Here is a 17983-nt window from a genome sequence, read left to right on the forward strand (position 1 = left end):
TAGAATAGCTGTCCACTGTAATGACCAGTATGCACGAAAGGGTTAATATGGTATCAAGAGCTTTCTGTGTGTACTTTGTGTTATTGTAAGTGCAGATCCTTACTGCTGACGTAGGGTCCGAGGGGCATCTGACTATAGTTGACCATGGGCTGCCCGCCAGGTCCTCTGAACCCCCCACCGAAGCTGTTGCTGTACATCTGGGAGCATCCAAACCCACCCTGGCTGAAAGGCTGAGGGACACAAATTCAAGATCAGTTATCCTGCCAAATGACAAAGCAAAGTTAGATTGCTTACTATCTCCGTGGTTACAACACGAGTCGGCACAGCAACCCAAACGTGCGCGGAGCAATGGCCGACTGCACGGCCCAGGCTGAAATGATGTTGTATAACAGAAAATAAAACACAGCATGCAGGTACACAATACATGAAAGTACTGAGACAATACAGTCTTTGTTAAATCCGTCGGGACCCAAATGTGGAGCTCAGTGGTGAAAGTAAACAACTTAAGGGAATTCTTTTCCATTACACCTGGGGAAGTTACTCCATGGGGATAGAGAGTACAAGCCTCCACAGTTTTTGAAGAAGTAATTTGGTTGCTGAGTCGTGACTACATAACACTTCAAAGTTTGTGGGCCGTAGCCTTTTATTTCTAAAATTTACTGAGCTCTCTTTCACATTTTAATGAGTTTGTGGCTTTAACTTCATGAGCAATCGTCCTCACTGCATAACAATAGCCCCATCTATACCATTAAAGGAGGAGTGTCATAATTCTTAGCAAGACAGCTGTGTAAAACATGCCCTGCAAGGCATTTCATGTAACAACGACGTTTCATATATAAGTACACACATTCACTATTAACTCGTTAATAATCCTAGCAAAAAATATTTAAGATTGTAATTTAGGTGCAATAACCGTCCTTGCTGCTGCTATCAATAAGCAGCAATTACGAAAGAAAGAAAGCTGTTACTTTAATGGCCTGGTCATTGTGGAAATTGGATATGCATAAATAGCCATAAATAGGTGTTTTATAATAACTAATGAAGAGCCCATATGCTACTGTATGTATATTAAGTGACCAGTTAAAGGTAATGGCTCAGGAGGAAGAGTGGGTGGTCCAATAACCAGAGGGTTGGCAGCTTGAATCCGCCTCTGTCCTAGTCATGTGCTGTTGAGTCCTTGCCTCCAGTTCTACTCACACTGGTGCATGAATGTGTATAAGAGTTTGGTGGTGGTCGGAAGGACCACTGACGCCAATTGGCAGTGTAAGGCTCAGAAGTTATTTATGTTTTTTATTTATAATTTATTTATAATTTATGTTGAAGGAATGTAAAATTTACCAATGGGATAAATTACAGGGAATAAGTTAATTCATGTATTTGTTAAAAAATAAATTGACAGTGTTTACACAAATAACTATTTACATGTATGTTTGCAGAATTATTATTTACACATATACACATTTAATTATTTTCTTTTGTTGTATATAAGCAGCTAAAATAATCTGTTGAATGTGCCTTTTCTAAATCACTTACATTTACCGATCTAGGTACTGTTAGTTCCTGATTGGCTGGTTCGGTCATGTGAGATGATGTTTCAGGAAGTGTTGTGGTAGAAGTTACAGTACATGAAAAGTAAAGCACTGTTGTAAGAAGAAATTCGTCTCCAGCCTGCAGTCTCATTTTATAAAGAATGAAGTATTAACCACCAACGAACCCTCACGTTACAGCAGCTTCTGTCAGCCTGCCCTGGGGCAGCTGTGGGTACAGATGTAGCTTCAAACCACCAGAGGATGAATAAAGAATGCAATAGAAGTGCTTAGAGTACAGACCAAGGTTATTATCTTTAACGAAAACTAACGAAATGACGAAAACTAGAATTGAAAAAAACATTTTCATTAACTGAAATAAATAAAAACTATAATTAAAAGAAAAAAACGATAACTAACTGAAACTGTATTGTGTGCTTATAAAACTAAGTAAAACGGATAAAAATTATGGATAAAATTCCCTTAGTTTTTGTCTTTGTCAATGTCAGATTGATACGAAATCGATTTATTTCCCTCAAGCAATTTTAGCTGCTGGCACCAGTGACGTGCAGTCAGAGGAGGCAGGGGAGGCAGAGCCTCCCTTGACAATCTTGAAAAGAAAAAAATTTGACTATAAAATATAATAAATGTTGATAGTTGTCAGCTGGTATGTCCTATAAACTCATTTTCCGTTCGAATCCAAGATGGTTATTATTATTATTATTTTTTTTTTTGTCAATTAGAATAACAGAATTTCCGCATGCTCCGTTCAAATACAGGGAGGAGAGGCAAGGCTGTGCTGTGCCTCCAGGAGAACTGTCTACTCCCCTCATGAACTCTGCTGGTACCCGATGAAAATATTGTGTCGCTGTCCCTCTGCATATCACAGTTAAAATGCTTTCAAACACTCTGATTATATGCTCTATCCTTCCATAATCAGCATTACGTATGGAATGTATTTCTGTAATGTGTTTAGGCTCGCAGATTAATCATAAAATCGCAGTGAAAAAGTCACTAGGGGAGGCAAACAGTACCCCTGCCTCATGATAGATGGCGCCTGTGAGTCCACAGATTGATGCACTTCTAATCTCCTTCGTTCTTTTTTATACACTTTAATTCACCTCATCAAAAATGGAGGATTACATTTCATGTACAAATAAAGGTAAGACCATAAACTTTTTTTTATTTTTAGTTTGAAATGGCTCTTTTTGAAGGTTTCCTGTTGAGTTCCTGCCAGTCTACCTATGCTGACTTGATGCAGAGCCCATATACCCAGGCCATTCCTTTTGCTCTCTCTCTCTATTCCAGTTTCAGGCCACCATATATTTGTAGATCTGGCTCTGAAAGAGTCAGTGCCTCCCCAGCCATGAACCCCACTGCACGTCACTGGCTGGCACCATATGATATTTAACGGTTTTTATTTCACTTTTCGTCACTTGTGGTTTCCAGTCGTCTTCTGGTCCCCACTCTACCTGGAAACATGCAGACTAAAGTTGGGAGAAAGCAGCAGAGTCCTGTCTGGGATTTATTTGAATATGACGAAGAAGAAGAGAAAAGATACGACAAAACTAAAATTAATACTAAAACTAAGCATTTAGAAAATAACAAAAACTAATACAAAACTAGCAAACCTGCTCTAAAAACTAATTAAAACTAACTGAATTAGAGAAAAAAAAAAGTCAGAACTAAATAAAACTAAACTAGAATGAAAAATCCAATACTATTATAACCTTGGTACAGACAATAGAAAAGCACTTTATAAATCTTATCTATTATTTTTATAATACAAGTGAAAAAGTGAACAGTTTACTAATACCCCCCCTGGTCACACAACACATTGCTCCTCCTGCTCTCTGATACCCTACCTACCCAAGGATTCTTTTTTTTTTCTCTTTCCTTTCTTTTCCTTCCTTACTTCCTTCTTCTCTCTTTCGGTTTCAGGTTCCACATTCAGACCAATTTGATCTGAAGTGGGTCAGACCAGTAAAATACTGTCATAACCTACAAACAGGGGCAATTATGGGCCCCACGAAAGCATAATCGTTGTGTACCCTTCTTGAATTGAGTATCTTCTGAATCTATCGTACTCAATCTATTGGACCGAGGAGGGAGGGGGGGCATGAATAATGTCACTTATGCTAGCGTGAAACTTAACATGTTTTCTGACTCCGACCCAGGGATTCATTTTGAGTTTTAACTTTAAATCTTTTCAAAAACTTGCAAAAAATGCAAAAATCAAGAGAAAGGCACATGTAAAGAATATGTGTCTGTGAAATTTGAAAGGAATTGGTTGAATAATATCTGAGACATTGGTTGGACATATTGTCAAAGATTTTGACATTTTCACGAATTTATATATATATATATATAAAAAATTGAAATTCAGCCAACAAACTGTGCATTGCAGTTCTCCTATGGGTAAAGAACATGTGCATCAAATTTGAAAAGAATCGGATGAATAGTGTCCAAGAAATGAGATGCACAAAAATCTCGGACAGACAGATGGAAGGATGACGGACATAATTCCTGGTATAGCCATATAATATATCCATGTAATTGGTTTTTACTTCTTTTTAAGGACAGTCATCCCAAACAGTCTAATATAAACTTTTTCTTTTATTTTTTTTTATACTTTTATTTCCTACATTTTACATCTTCATTTTAAGTCTAATTAACCCTATAATGCCAAACGTATCGTATTTGATACATGAGTTTTGAAGCCCTCTACATGATCAGTGGGATATTTTTTGTCTTGAAAAACCTGATGCATAAAATCAGATACATGCAATACACAGATAATCCACCAGGGGGAGGAATTCGTTCACCAGAGGCCTTTCCAGTGACACTACAAGACTGACATTAATGAGGAAGGAGGAAGAACATTGACAATTTTGAAAAGGAATCACCAATTTGTTAGACCTGTTTGTGTTATATTATGTTTTTGTTTGCTCAAAAATAATAATATTTGAACACTGAGACCTGATGTATCACATATGATAAAAAACTGAAAATCATACATCAGGGGTGTCAAACTCATTTTGGTTCAGGGGCCATACTTAGTCCCAGTTTGATCTCAAGTGGGCCAGACCAGTAAAATAATGACTTAATAACCTGTAAATAATGACGAATCCAAGTTTTCCTTTTTGTTTTAGTACAAAAAACCCAATTCAATTATGAAAATATTTACATTTTACAAAAAAGATGTGAATAACCTGAAAAAACAGAAATTTCATTTGAAAAATTAGTGCAATTTTAACAATATTATGCCTCAACTTATTATTTATACATGTACATTACACACAGTGTTCCATAAACATTTGGTAACAGGCAGAATATTGTTAAAATTTTGGAGGTTGGAACTAAAATTTGAACAGTTTCTACAATAGTGCACCTCTAATTATTAACACAACTACAGATCACAGTGGATCCATAAATGCACCAAACATTTAGGAACAGGCAGAATATTGTTAAAATTGCACATTTCAGGTTGTTCATCTTTGTTTTTATTTATGTATTTATTTGCATTTTATTGTGAAAGAATAGTTTTGTAAATGTAAATATTTTCACAGTGTAATGTTATTTTTTTCACTTCAATTTTTTTCTACATAATTTTTCACAAAGAAAAATTGTCATTGTCATTATTTATGGGTTATTGTGTTGTTATTTTTACTGTAGATCACATTGGTCTGTATGTGGAACCTGAACCAAAAGGATTTTGACAACCTGGATTGTTAAGGGTAATTTTTGCACTTTCATCCCAGGGGCCAGACCGGACCCTTTGGCGGGCCAGATTTGGCCCCCGGGTCGCATGTTTGACGCCTGTGAAAATTGATATTTGAAAAACAGTTGTTTTCGGTTGTTCAGAAGGACCAATAAAGGCTCCAGTTTCAAAGAACTGGAAATTTTCTGTAGGCGATTTAATGGCTCAGGCTTTACAGCAGGGGTGTCAAACTCATTTTCATTCAGGGGCCACATTCAGCCAAATTTGATCTGAAGTGGGCCGGACCAGTGAAATAATAACATAATAACATATAAATAATGTCAGCTCCAAAATTTCCTCTATGTTTTAGAGCAAAAAAAGTAAAATTATGCAATGAAAATGTTTACATTGACCAACTATCCTTTAAAACAATATGAATAACATGAACAAATGAAAATTTCTTAAGAAAACTAAGTGCAATTTTAACAATATTATGTTTCAGTTTATCATTTACACATGTGAATTACAACTTACAAATCACAGTGGATCAACAAATACACAAAACATTTAATAACAGGCAGAATATTGTTAAAATTACACTTCAGACATTTCAGAATGTTCATATTTGTTGAGGCTGTTTGTGTTTTTGTGAAAATTTAGTTTGTTTTAGTGTAAATACAGTAAAATGACATGAAAATGTTTACATTTACAAAGACAAAAATGTGGAGTTGTGAGTATTTATAGGTTATTATGATAGTATTTTACCGATCCGACCCACTGGAGATTCAAGTGGTCTGTAAGTGGAACCAGAACTCAAATGATTAATATCTTTAGTGTAATTTTTGTATTTCACAAATTCATCCCAGGGGCCAGACCAGATCTTTTGGCGGGCCGGATTTGGCCCCTAGGCCGCATGTTTGACACCTGTGCTTTACAGGGTTAAGAGCATCGACGGAAATGTACTTTCACACCACAGACACTGCTGGCAACAGAACACATGTATAACTCCGTACCCCCCAGGTCACCTGCTGTGGTGGGGGTTCGCTGCCCCGGCTGGTGAGGCGGCTCAGGATGCTCCTCTCCGACATCTGAAGGCGGGCCGACACCGGCGGTATTCTGGACAGCATGTTGGGCAGTCGAGTCACATCCGCCTTCATGTCACTCAGAAGTTCCTCCAGCTGGTTCAGCACTGCACAAGCCCAACACACACACACACACACACACACACACACACACACACACACACACACACACACACACACACACATCCTTTAAAAAAGATTCATTTTACCTTCTTTAACTCATTTAATTAAAGCACATAGTATCAATTAGTGGGGAAAAAATATCACCGTAACAAAATGCTATAAAAAAAAAAAAATGCATGAAAATCCCATTTAAAATGAGTGTGAGCAACCTCAATTAAAAGCTGATTAATGTGTGATGTAGGGCCTGAAATTAACAACTGCCAAGACCTAAATGCCATAAAATTTTTCACAGGCAACTAAATCAGTACGGGTCATAGACAGGAATATTTTAAAACTATAATTTTTCAGTGTCTTTTTTTTTTTTTTTTGGTCTTGGACTCTTCCCAAACTTTCATCCCACTAATCACTGTAGTAAGACTGTTTCCGCCACAAATGAAATTAAAACTGAATGAGGCCACTGTGTCATACAAACTGCACAATATACTACAATGTGCTTTTTTTCTACTTCATCTACCGCATGGGTGTCAAACTCATTTTAGTTCAGGGGTCACATTTACTCAAATATGATCTCAAGCGGGCCGGACCCGTAAAATAATACCAGTGAAAAAAGTAAAATTACATTATGATAATGTTTATATCTACATTGTTTCCTTAAAAATCTGAATAATGTGAACAACTTGAAATATCTTAAGAAAAACAAGTGCAGTTTTAACAATATTCTGCCTCAGTTAATCAGTTTATCATTTACACATGTGCATTACAACTTACATTATAATTACAAATACACAAAACATTTAGTAACAGGTAGAATATTGATGAAATTACATTTACTTTTCTGAAAACATTTAACGTTGCTCATATTTCTTCAGGTTATTCGCATTTTTGTAAAAGGATAGTTTGTTAATGTAAACATTTTCATGTAATTTTACTTTTTTATACTAAAACAAAGATAAAATCTGCAGTTGTCATTGTTTATAGGTTATTATGACAGTATTTTTCTTGTCTGACCAAATTGAGATCTAATTGGTTTATATGTGTCTGTACGGAACCTGAAATAACATGATTATTACACTATTGATTAATATCTTCAGTGGAATTTTTGCATTTCACAAATTCCTCCTACGGGCCAGATTGGACCCTTTGGCGGGCCGGATTTGGCCCCCGGGCCGCATGTTTGACACCTGTGATCTACCGTCTGGACAACTGCATCTGTATTCAATTCAGCCACAAACTTGAAACCTGAATGTGGATCCTCAACAGGTTTGAATTATTTTTTGTTTTTAACCCATAAGGGCCCAGTGTGATATTTATGGCAGTTCCCAAATTAATTTTTCTCTATATTTAAACGGCGTTAAGTGATTTATCATCATTTATTGTAATATTATCTTCTGTATTTTGTGTTTTTTTCAGTGAAAATCAGGTATTTTTTTTACATTTAATTTACTAATCATGTAGATGTTCATAAAAGCTCAGAGTAAAGTTGAGGATTATTATATCAAAAATAGAGAAAACTGAAGAAAATTTTTTTTTTTTTTTTTTTTAGCAAAATCTATCATTAACCGAATGTAAAAACAAGTGTGTCCATCCACTGTCATTGAACTCCATGGGTTTTACTGGTGAATCAGTGTTGTAGAAGATTATATTTCCGCGGTAACTACAGAGCCTCTGAACATCCAAATGGGTCATATCTGATGACCATGAAAAGAGGAATAATTGTATTTTACACCAATTATTGACATGTTTGGAAAGCTTTAGTGGTTCAGAAGGTATTAAACGTTTTTTATTTCGGTCACCATTTGCTGTTTGGGTCTTTAAGGGTTAATAAAGTACATCCATATAAACCCTGCTTAGTCAGTTTTTGAATAGTATTATTTATCACTGCACAAAACTAGAACTGACAATTCTATTATCCCAGTGTTTTTCAACCTTGGGGTTGCCTGGAATTCAAATGGGGTCACCTGAAATTTCTAGTAATTGATAAAAAAGAAAAAAAAAAAACCTTACTAATAAAAAATATATTTTGAGTTGAGAGACAATTATAATACATAAAAGACATGACAAACTGAGGCTGAAACTGAAGCACTGAGGTTCTGTTTATCTGTCAAATGTTCATTGTGGTCGGTTTAAGATGCTGCAGCTCTTTCATAATTCCTAATTTGTATAAATTGTATTTGTATGTTTGTTTGTAAATCCAAACTGGACTGACTGTACATATCCTGACCAAGGAAAATAAAATTCTCACTTTGTGCAGTAATCTACACCTGGCTTTACTGCCTCCGTCCATAATGATATACATTATATAGACTAAGTGTCGTCTAAAATTAACATTTATTTGCAACATATTATACGGCTAAAATTTACTTAGGGGGTCAAATGAGTGGCCATTTTTGTCAAAAAAAAAAAAGTTGTAAGAAATGCATAGAACTGTGTTGAAATAATGCTAATCCATTTGTGCACAGACTACTGATATTATTTGACAGTGGAAGCTATATTTTCAGAAATATTGGATTTGGAATAGCACGTGTATGTGAAAACTTTTGCTGGTGGATGGACGTGACATTACCCATGATGCTCTGGTCAGTACCAGTACTTTATTTGTAATAAACTTATAGATTTACTATTGCTAATTCTCCTCTTATTCATAAATGTTAGTATTGTGGATCTAAAACAATAACAGCTGACACAAAAACACTAAATGTGTCAGTGGACGGATGTGACATGGTTGTTGTGGATCCCATCATACTGATGCTCTGCAGCCATGTCAGCGTTTACACTAATGATCCCTGTGCAAAAACTAGGATCAGAATTATTTATTGTACAGTTTATCATCAGACTAAAGAGTAAATAACAATATAGAATTGTTATTTCTTTATAAAAATGCTTATTATTCGAAAACTGTTGATTTAAAAAGTGACGTGTGACATTCTTAATGTATGTATTGGTGTAACATAAGCAGGATGGATCAGCACCATACTCCATTTTGAACCTGTAAAAATTAAACATGTGATATCTCGGATAGAATCTTGCAAGAAAAATTGGGGAATCTAAAAGAATAGAATATTTGTTTTTCAGGTAAATTCAGTTCAAATATAACTTGCCATTTTTGACATGAAAATATAGCATTAATTGTGATGAAATTGGACATTTTTGAGCTGAAAACATAGTTCATATGACCATCAACATGTTGCAACAGAACTGAAATCCTGTAAATTTGCAGAACTTGCATTTACCAACACAAAGTTCCTTTGGGGATTCACTTAGATTAATTTCTTATGCACAAAGACAGAAATAAGACCTCTAAGCAAATTTTAGCCATATAGCAAACTTTTACATGATCAAAAACAAATTGATTTTAGCAAAAAAAAATGTCTCTGTTCTAGGTTCGCTAGAAATTTGCGATGTTAAAATGAGGTCATGAGCCATAAAAGGTTGGGAACCACTGTATTCTCCTTGTCACTGCCTATCTGACCAGTCTTGAGGCTCCACAGTTGTCATTGCTCCGACTCAAACCACTACAGACCTTTGTGCAGCACAGCATTCGCAGGTTTGTTCCCAGCCAGAGACTCTTTGGACAGGTGCTGATGAGACTCTGCCAGACATTCCACCTCAGCGAAGCGTGTGTTGAGTGCCATGGCTGGGTGACTGGGGTCCTGGGTCATGTTAAGGTAAGCTGCCCTCCTCAGCTGCTCCTCGATCACCAGAGCCTGCTCCAACAGCTACAAAAGAGAGGGAGGCCCAGATAAAGATACACAATAAAACAGACGTGACAGGAGAAGGCAGATAAATTTTGAGAAGCAGCTTGTTTCATTGAGGTGTAACAAATCCTTTAATCCTCAAATTATTTCAGCCGCGGGTTGTTATTTTTAATTATGAAGAATCCACAATTGCCTTAAAGCGGCGGGCTAGGAACTTGTTCTTCATCTCTAGGTAGTTGCCTTTATGCATCTCAGTCTTGAAGGGCTCATTCAGAATAGCGTAACGTGGGTCATTCTGAATGTCCTGCCAACGAGCGTAGCCATGTCTGAGATAGACTCCGGGTCAAGGAAAACAAACAAAGAGCACAAAACCTCATAAAATTCCTCAAATAAAACAACAAGATGAGTTTTTTGCGGAATTCAGAGCTTTATATCGCACCTCGCAGTTTGTAAATATCAGCCCGTGGGCTAAAGCTCCCTCTGGTTATAAGTACTTACATTACTTTGCCAGATGTCGAGCTTTTTGCTCCTACATCTGGGAAAGGATACGTTACGATGCCAGCCAATAGCCAGTAGTCATGACGACGGTGCCAGATGTCGTGCATCTTTCCAGAAGACAGCGCCGCTCGCTCTTCAGTTTGCCAGAGGGTGTGCAACTCTGACAAGTATAAATATAAAAGCAGACACATTGAAGAACTATAAAGTAATATTCAAGATGTTTTGGTGCATGAGACAGAAAGTTATAGAATATTAACAACACAAACTACACTGTACAAAAAATCCTGTTGTTTTTACGGGAAAAACCAGCAACTGTGGTTTCCAGAACAATACTGTAAAAAACACATCCAACTGTAAACATGTTTGCGGAGTAACATGTAGATTTAACATTTTAAACATGTAGATTTAACATTTTAAACATGTAGATTTAACATTGGATTTAAATGGTGAATGGACTGCACGTATTTAGCACATTTTCTACACCTTCATGGTGTCCAAAGCACTTTCCAAAACCACCAGGTCCAACTGGGAACAATTTAGGGTTCAGTGTCTTCCATGGACACTTTAACATATGGACAGTCTAAGCCAGGATTCAAACCACCAACCCTTTGGTTATTGGACGAGCTGCAAAACCAACTCTACCAACCCACTGATTTACAAATTTAAAATGTTACATTGTTAAATGTTTACTTTTTTATGCTTATGTATATATATATATATATATATATATATATATATATATATATATATATATATATGTATGTGTATATATATATATATATATATATATATATATATATATATATATATATATATATATATATATATATGTATATAAAGCAAATATGCCTTTATTTCAACATTATGGTCTTTGCAATTTAAATGGCACCACACTGTATGTCAATTTACAGTTTTATTTTCTAAAAACAATAGAAATACATCATTTCTACATACAAATCTGGTTTTGTTCACATACTCGTCCTGTAAAAACTTCTGCTATATTTGATTCAATCGTTAACACAAAAATCTTTTCAAATAAACAACTTTGCATTGTATTGTCACTTACAGTTTTTTTATGTTGCAATTTTACAACTTTTTGGTGTTAATTCTACAGTCATTTTTTACAGTGTAGATTCATAGGACAAGGTTGAAACTTTGAGTATCATTATTGTGACATTATTGTGAAAAAATATTGTGGAATAAATGTATACCTTTTGTGCAGTGTCTTGTGTTGAATTTATTGGAAAAATTGTGCAGTTTCAGAATAGAACATCAAAAAATGTGTATCACTTGTCCTTGTGTGACTTTTTGCATGATGTTTGCTGAAAAGTGGGCAAAAATGACCCTTTTTCAGTGACAAATAATTTGAAAACTCATATTAATCCTGTTGCTGCTTGCAAATTTTCATTGAACTTGCTTAATTTTAGCCTTATAAGAAGAGCTGATGGTCTGGCCTTTTGAATGAGGATCAGTTTCAGTGATTTCAGTTCAAAGTCAATGACGTCAGATCAGCCAGTTCCTCAGAAGACGTCCTGTGACAATTTGGTTTGGATTTTTTGGCTTCTAGGTAAGAATTTGACTTATAATTCTTTATGTAGAGTTGATATTATCATAAATCTGTATGTTTTATCCACCATTCTCTTTCTTTTTCTGTTGTGAATAAAGCATTACCCAACAATTAAGTATACTATAATATTAGATTAGTAAAATCATTACTTTTACTAACCCTACCCCCATCAGTTTTTAGTTTGTGAAAAAAATACATTCCATTGTAAAAAAAAACTTGCATTCACTCAGTCTTCAATATCTAGCCTCCAAAATTTCATCAATTCTGCCCACCTACATGGGCTACAATTAGTTTATATTATTTAGGCCCATTTACTTTCCTAAAGGGAGATCAAGTTTTTTTTATTACAACCAAATTTTCATATTCGTTTTTGAAACTGCCCAACAATTTGTTCAGTTTGGACTTGCTCTGTCAATGATGAAGCCAATTTAAGCAGCCAGAATCACTTTAGGAAGGCTTCTATATATCAGTTTATAGTTAAACTAATAAAACAGCTCTTACATGTTAAGGAGTAATGCCTAACTGATATGTTTTTTTTAAATTTCAAACTGACTGAATAGGGCTAAGATGCCAAGACCAAAGCCATCCAGGAGTGGAGGAAGGCCTCCTGGGGAGGATTCAAAACTCACAGATGAAGAGAAGAAAGCATGTTAGGTTTGATTTTTGACAGAAATTAAATGGTTAAATCCAGTTGTGCATAGGCCAAATTTCATGTTTTTTTGTTTCAACCTTGTGTCAATAAAGGCTCAGTGATTTGAAAACCACAAAAGATTTTGCATAAATGATTTCAGATTCAGATTCCTGAGAAAATTTGACCCTAAACTGATATATTTTCAGTCCGTAACCAAGAACGTGAATTTTTGCCCTTAATGTCACTAAAATGCAACTCAAACCTTGAACCTTGTCATAACCAAGAAAAGCACAAGGATGGGGAGAATGCATGAGGAGACACAAACTATTTCACCCACTTGATGAAATTATTGCCGGTGCCTTTTATTCCTGGATTAAAGATGATTAATACTTCAGCGTCGTAGGCTAGACTGCTCAGTTAATTTGATTTGATTGTTGATTTCCAAGTGGTGTTATCAACAGGAGCAGACTGAGTTTACTCTAAATGCAATTGGACGGATGCACAACCAATCACAAACTAATCACAAACCAATCATAAACCAATCACCGGGGAAAAAGTACAGAAAGCTTATCTTTCCCATCAACTGGGGCTTGAAGTGAAGTTTTTTTAATGGAAAATGCTGAGAACGAATCGAATCAGCTATTATTGTTATTATTATTATTATTAGGGATGCACCAATGCCACTCTTTTCCAGACCGAGTACAAGTACAAGTACTTACATTTGAGTACTTGCCGATACCAAGTACTGTTATGAATACTTAATAATACCATTACAGTACTTAGTTCCTTTTGTAAATGTGCTTTGTTGTCGTTGTCATTAGTCTGACTGGAACAAAGTGCTGCTACTGACATTTTAATGTGTTGGAATGAGTGTTTGAATATTAATCCACCAGAGGGCACCGCTCTGAAATAACCATACTGGACAAATACAACAAAGAAAAGTAAAGTTTTTTGAGAAGAAGAAAGTCAGTAATAACACAACAGAGCAACACTAATGTGGATACTAATGTTGATATTGATGAGGGTAGTTGTCATAAATCTGTCAGTAGTTTTTCTCTGACTTCCACAGTCACCTCTATGGTTCCCGCTGGTATTCTCCGTTTGGGTACGCATCCACAAGCACCTGGAAAACGGACGGAATGTACGCAGAGGACGGACAGAACGCTCCGTCTGTGTTTTTAATGTTACTGTCAGTCAACGTTACTTTTATCACTGTCATTTATTTTGAAAAATCTCCTCACTGCTGACATTGCTCCTCCTCCTCGTACCTGCTGTACTTAACTGCGAATGTCACGCTGCCATAAGTGGTATCGGTGCAGTTGTATCAGAGTACTTTTATGAGAACGAGTACAAGTACACACACTGAGTATCAGACCCGATCACCGATACTTGTATCAGTATCGGTGCCTCCCTAAATATTATTATTATTGTTCTTGTTGTTAGCCTTAGCTTTATTGTATTATTATTATTGTTCTTGTTGTTAGCATTAGCTTTATTATATTATTATTGTTGTTGTTAGCATTATTTTATTATTATTATTATTATTATTATTATTATTATTGGTGTTGTTGTTAGCATTAGCTTTATATTATTATTATTATTATTATTATTGTTGTTGTTAGCATTAGCTTTATTATTATTATTATCATTATTGTTGTTGTTGTTAGCATTAGCTTTATTATATTATTATTTTGTTGTTGTTGTTAGTATTAGCATTATTATTAGTTAGTTAATTTATCTGTTCCTTTCATGAAAGTGGACAACAGAATTTATGCATAAACGCACAGTACATTTTCAAATCAACACCTCCATGACTGGAAAGGAGCAGTATGAAGAAAATATTTCTTATATTTATCTGCCCCCTAATTGAACAATTAAAAGAAAAAAAAAAAAGGTCATCCTTCACCTGTAAGTGATTTTCAACAGCAGCAAAACAAACAAAAAAATAACACAAATTTTCAAGATCAAAACAATTGATCATTGACATCCAATCTAAGTCTCGAGTGCATATTGACAATTTTATTTGCATTTGTGAATTTTTTAAAATCGATTAATTTCTGAGCAGCTTTTTAAATCCTGTAGTTGCAGTTGTAGTTGTAGTCAGCATTATTAACACTTAATATCAACATCTGTTTTATTAATCAAAGTTATAAATAGCCTATATTACTGTCTCCAACTACAGGGGAAAAAAACCCCAGACTTGTACTGTGGTGAGGCGGTCCGTTACGGAAAGACCATTTATTAATGTTGCATTCAGGGGATATGTCCTGATCGGCTCTCTGACACTGACAAAACTGAATGTTCCACTTGAGGAATAATAAGTGTCAGCCCATGATGGTATCAAAGCCTATCAGAGCCGCCCCATAGCAGATACAGGTCGTGACTGTCCTGAACCGAACCAGGCTGCGTGAAAATACGTCTGGATGGGAGCAGGGCCAGATGGATCTGCTCCAGGAAGACATGTCAGGCTCCCAGAATATGAAATATGAAAGTAATGCACAGATATTCAAAAGGAGAAACTCTGGACAGACTCGTGCCACTCTGTCCTAGGCTGCGTTTACTGGGTGAAAAAGGACAGATAGCTAACGTATCAAATGGAAAATTTTCTGTTGTCATGGCTAGGGTCTCAGTGGCAGTTAATTTTATTATTCTTAAACAAACTCAAACTCATTTTCTTTTAGGGGCCACACTCAGCCCGATTTGATCTCCAGTGGGCCCGACCAGTAAAATAATAGCAGGATAATCTAGAAATAATGATAACACCAAATTTTTATCTTTGTTTTAGTGCAAAAAACCCCCATTAAATTCTGAAAATACTTACTTTTATAAACTATTTAAACAAAAAAGATGTGAATAACCTGAAAAAAACTTAAATTTCTTCAGAAAAAAAAGTGCAATTTTAACAATATTATGCCTCAACTTATCATTTCTCCATGTGCATTATGGATCAGATCTACAAAGACACTAAACACTGAGGAACAGGCAGAAAATAGTTAAAATTGTGCTTAATTTTCTTTAGACATTTCAGGTTGTTCATATTTGTTCAGGTTATTCTCATTTTATTGTAACGGGATAGTTTGTAAATGTAAATATTTTCATAATTACCACCGCCAGGAGGTATTGTGATCACTTTGCTTTGTGTGTTTGCCTGTTTGTTTGCGTGTTTGTTTGTTTGTTAGCAAGATAACTCAAAAAATTTTTATGAACGGATTTTCATGAAATTTTCAGGAAATGTTGATATTGGCACAAGGAAGAAATGATTTTTTGCTTAATTCAAGATTTTTTTTACTAAATGTAAGATTTTTTTTTTTTTTTTTGGCTTAATTCAAGATTTTTTTTATTTCATTGAAGTTTTTTTTTTTTTTCTTAATTCAACATTTTTCCTTAATTCAAGCTATTTTTTTTTTTTTTTTTTGCGTAATTCAATTCAAGACTGCCGAATTTTTGACTCTGCAAAAACATCCCAGGGGCCAGATTGGAACCTTTGGCGGGCCGCATGTTTGAGACCCCTTATTTATCTATTTATTTATCTTATTTTATTTTATTTTTTCTTCTTGGAAACGTCCACACTTTGTAGCATTTTTGATTCTTTTCATGTATGTATAGAAGCAATGCTTGTTAACATTAAGCAACATTGTATGATTGTTGTGTACCAAGTGAAAACTCCAATTAAAAAGTTGAATGAAAAAAGAAAAAAAAAAAGCAAAACTCTGCATCAGGAGGAGAGGGAAAAAAAAGAATGCCTGCATGCTGACCAGATCCTCAAAGGAAATTGTATTAGATGACATTATGTGTTTGTGTTGAAATGTCATATGCGTTCATTTATCTTATAACCTTTCAACTATTGATTAAGAGACAGACCTTGTGAATCCATGATAATCATATTGAGTTTTTCGCCGCAAGATGGAAAGACACTAATTTCTTACAAATGGCTGATATTTACCTCGGCCAAGGAGGTTATGTTTTCATCAGGGTTTGTTTGTTTGTCTGTTAGCAGGTTAACTCAAAAAATTATGGAAGGATTTGGATGAAATTTTCAGGAAATGTTGATACTGGCACCAAGGTAACGAAAACTAGAATTGAAAAAACATTTTCGTTAACTGAAATAAATAAAAACTATAATTAAAAGAAAAAATGATAACTAACTGAAACTGTATTGTGTGTTTACAAAACTGAGTAAAATGTATAAAAATTCTGGATAAAATTCCCTTCGTTTTCATCTTTGTCAGTGTTGGATTGATTCGAAATCGATTTATTTTGCTCTAGCAATTTTAGCTAGTGGCACCATACAGCACTTGTTTAGAGTTGTCTTCTGGTCCCCACTCTACCTGGCAACATAGAGACTAAAGTTGGGAGAAATCAGCAGAGTCCTGTCTGGGATTTATGTGAATACGATGGAGAAGAAGATAAAAGATATAAAAAAAACTTAAACTAAGCATTTTGAAGAAACTGAAAACTAATAAAAACTAGCAAAACTTGCTCTAAAAACAAGTCAAAACTAACTGAATTAGAGGGGAAAAAAAGTCTAAACTAAATAAAACTAAACTACAATGAAAAATCCAAAACTATTATAACCTTGACTGGCACAAGGAACAAATGATTAAATTTTGGTGGTGATCGGGTGTGGGAGGGGTGGGGGGGCGGGATGGATTTTTTGTTTGTCTGTCTGTTCGCAAGATAACTCAAAAAGTTATGGAAGCATTTTGATGAAATTTTGAAATGTTGATACTGGAACAAGGAACAAAATAATTAATGAATTTTGGTGGTGATCGGGGGGGCGGGGGGCTGATCTGCTTGATCTGTCTGAGTGCTTTTCTAGTTTTACCTGTAAAACCTCCATCAGCAATATTAAACATGAACTTGGTTTTGAATCCATTTTTGTCCTCCCTCCTGGGCTCGTCCATCTCATCCAACGTGTCTTTGTCTCCATTTAATCGACCTTCCAACGTGTCCTCGCTCTTCATATCGTCTGCAGCAGCTGAATAAACAACAGAACCGTACATGAGCAGAGACTTATGCCGCGTTTTCACTACGTGGAACCGGCTCGGCTCGGCTCGGCATTCCTGCAGACCGTTTCCATTACAGGATCCTACAGACTTTACAGTACCTGGACGTCATAGCGATGTGGCGCGTTATTTCCGTGTTGTCTGTTCAGAGAGTT

The 17983-nt window shown here is 35.4% G+C and overlaps 1 protein-coding gene across 1 annotated transcript in view; it reads right to left on the reverse strand.

Annotated features, from left to right (window-relative positions):
• The window catches only part of chd5 (chromodomain helicase DNA binding protein 5), a 118592-nt gene that overhangs the window by 10949 nt on the left and 89660 nt on the right, over positions 1–17983 (reverse strand). Inside the window, 6 exon segments of the mRNA XM_030134549.1 lie at positions 104–230; positions 6252–6415; positions 9952–10147; positions 10320–10452; positions 10676–10784; positions 17648–17800. Of these exon segments, the coding sequence (XP_029990409.1) occupies positions 104–230; positions 6252–6415; positions 9952–10147; positions 10320–10452; positions 10676–10784; positions 17648–17800 (882 nt within the window).

This window comes from Sphaeramia orbicularis, chromosome 5 (genome assembly GCF_902148855.1).
Source record: "Sphaeramia orbicularis chromosome 5, fSphaOr1.1, whole genome shotgun sequence".
Taxonomy (NCBI): Eukaryota; Metazoa; Chordata; class Actinopteri; order Kurtiformes; family Apogonidae; genus Sphaeramia; species Sphaeramia orbicularis.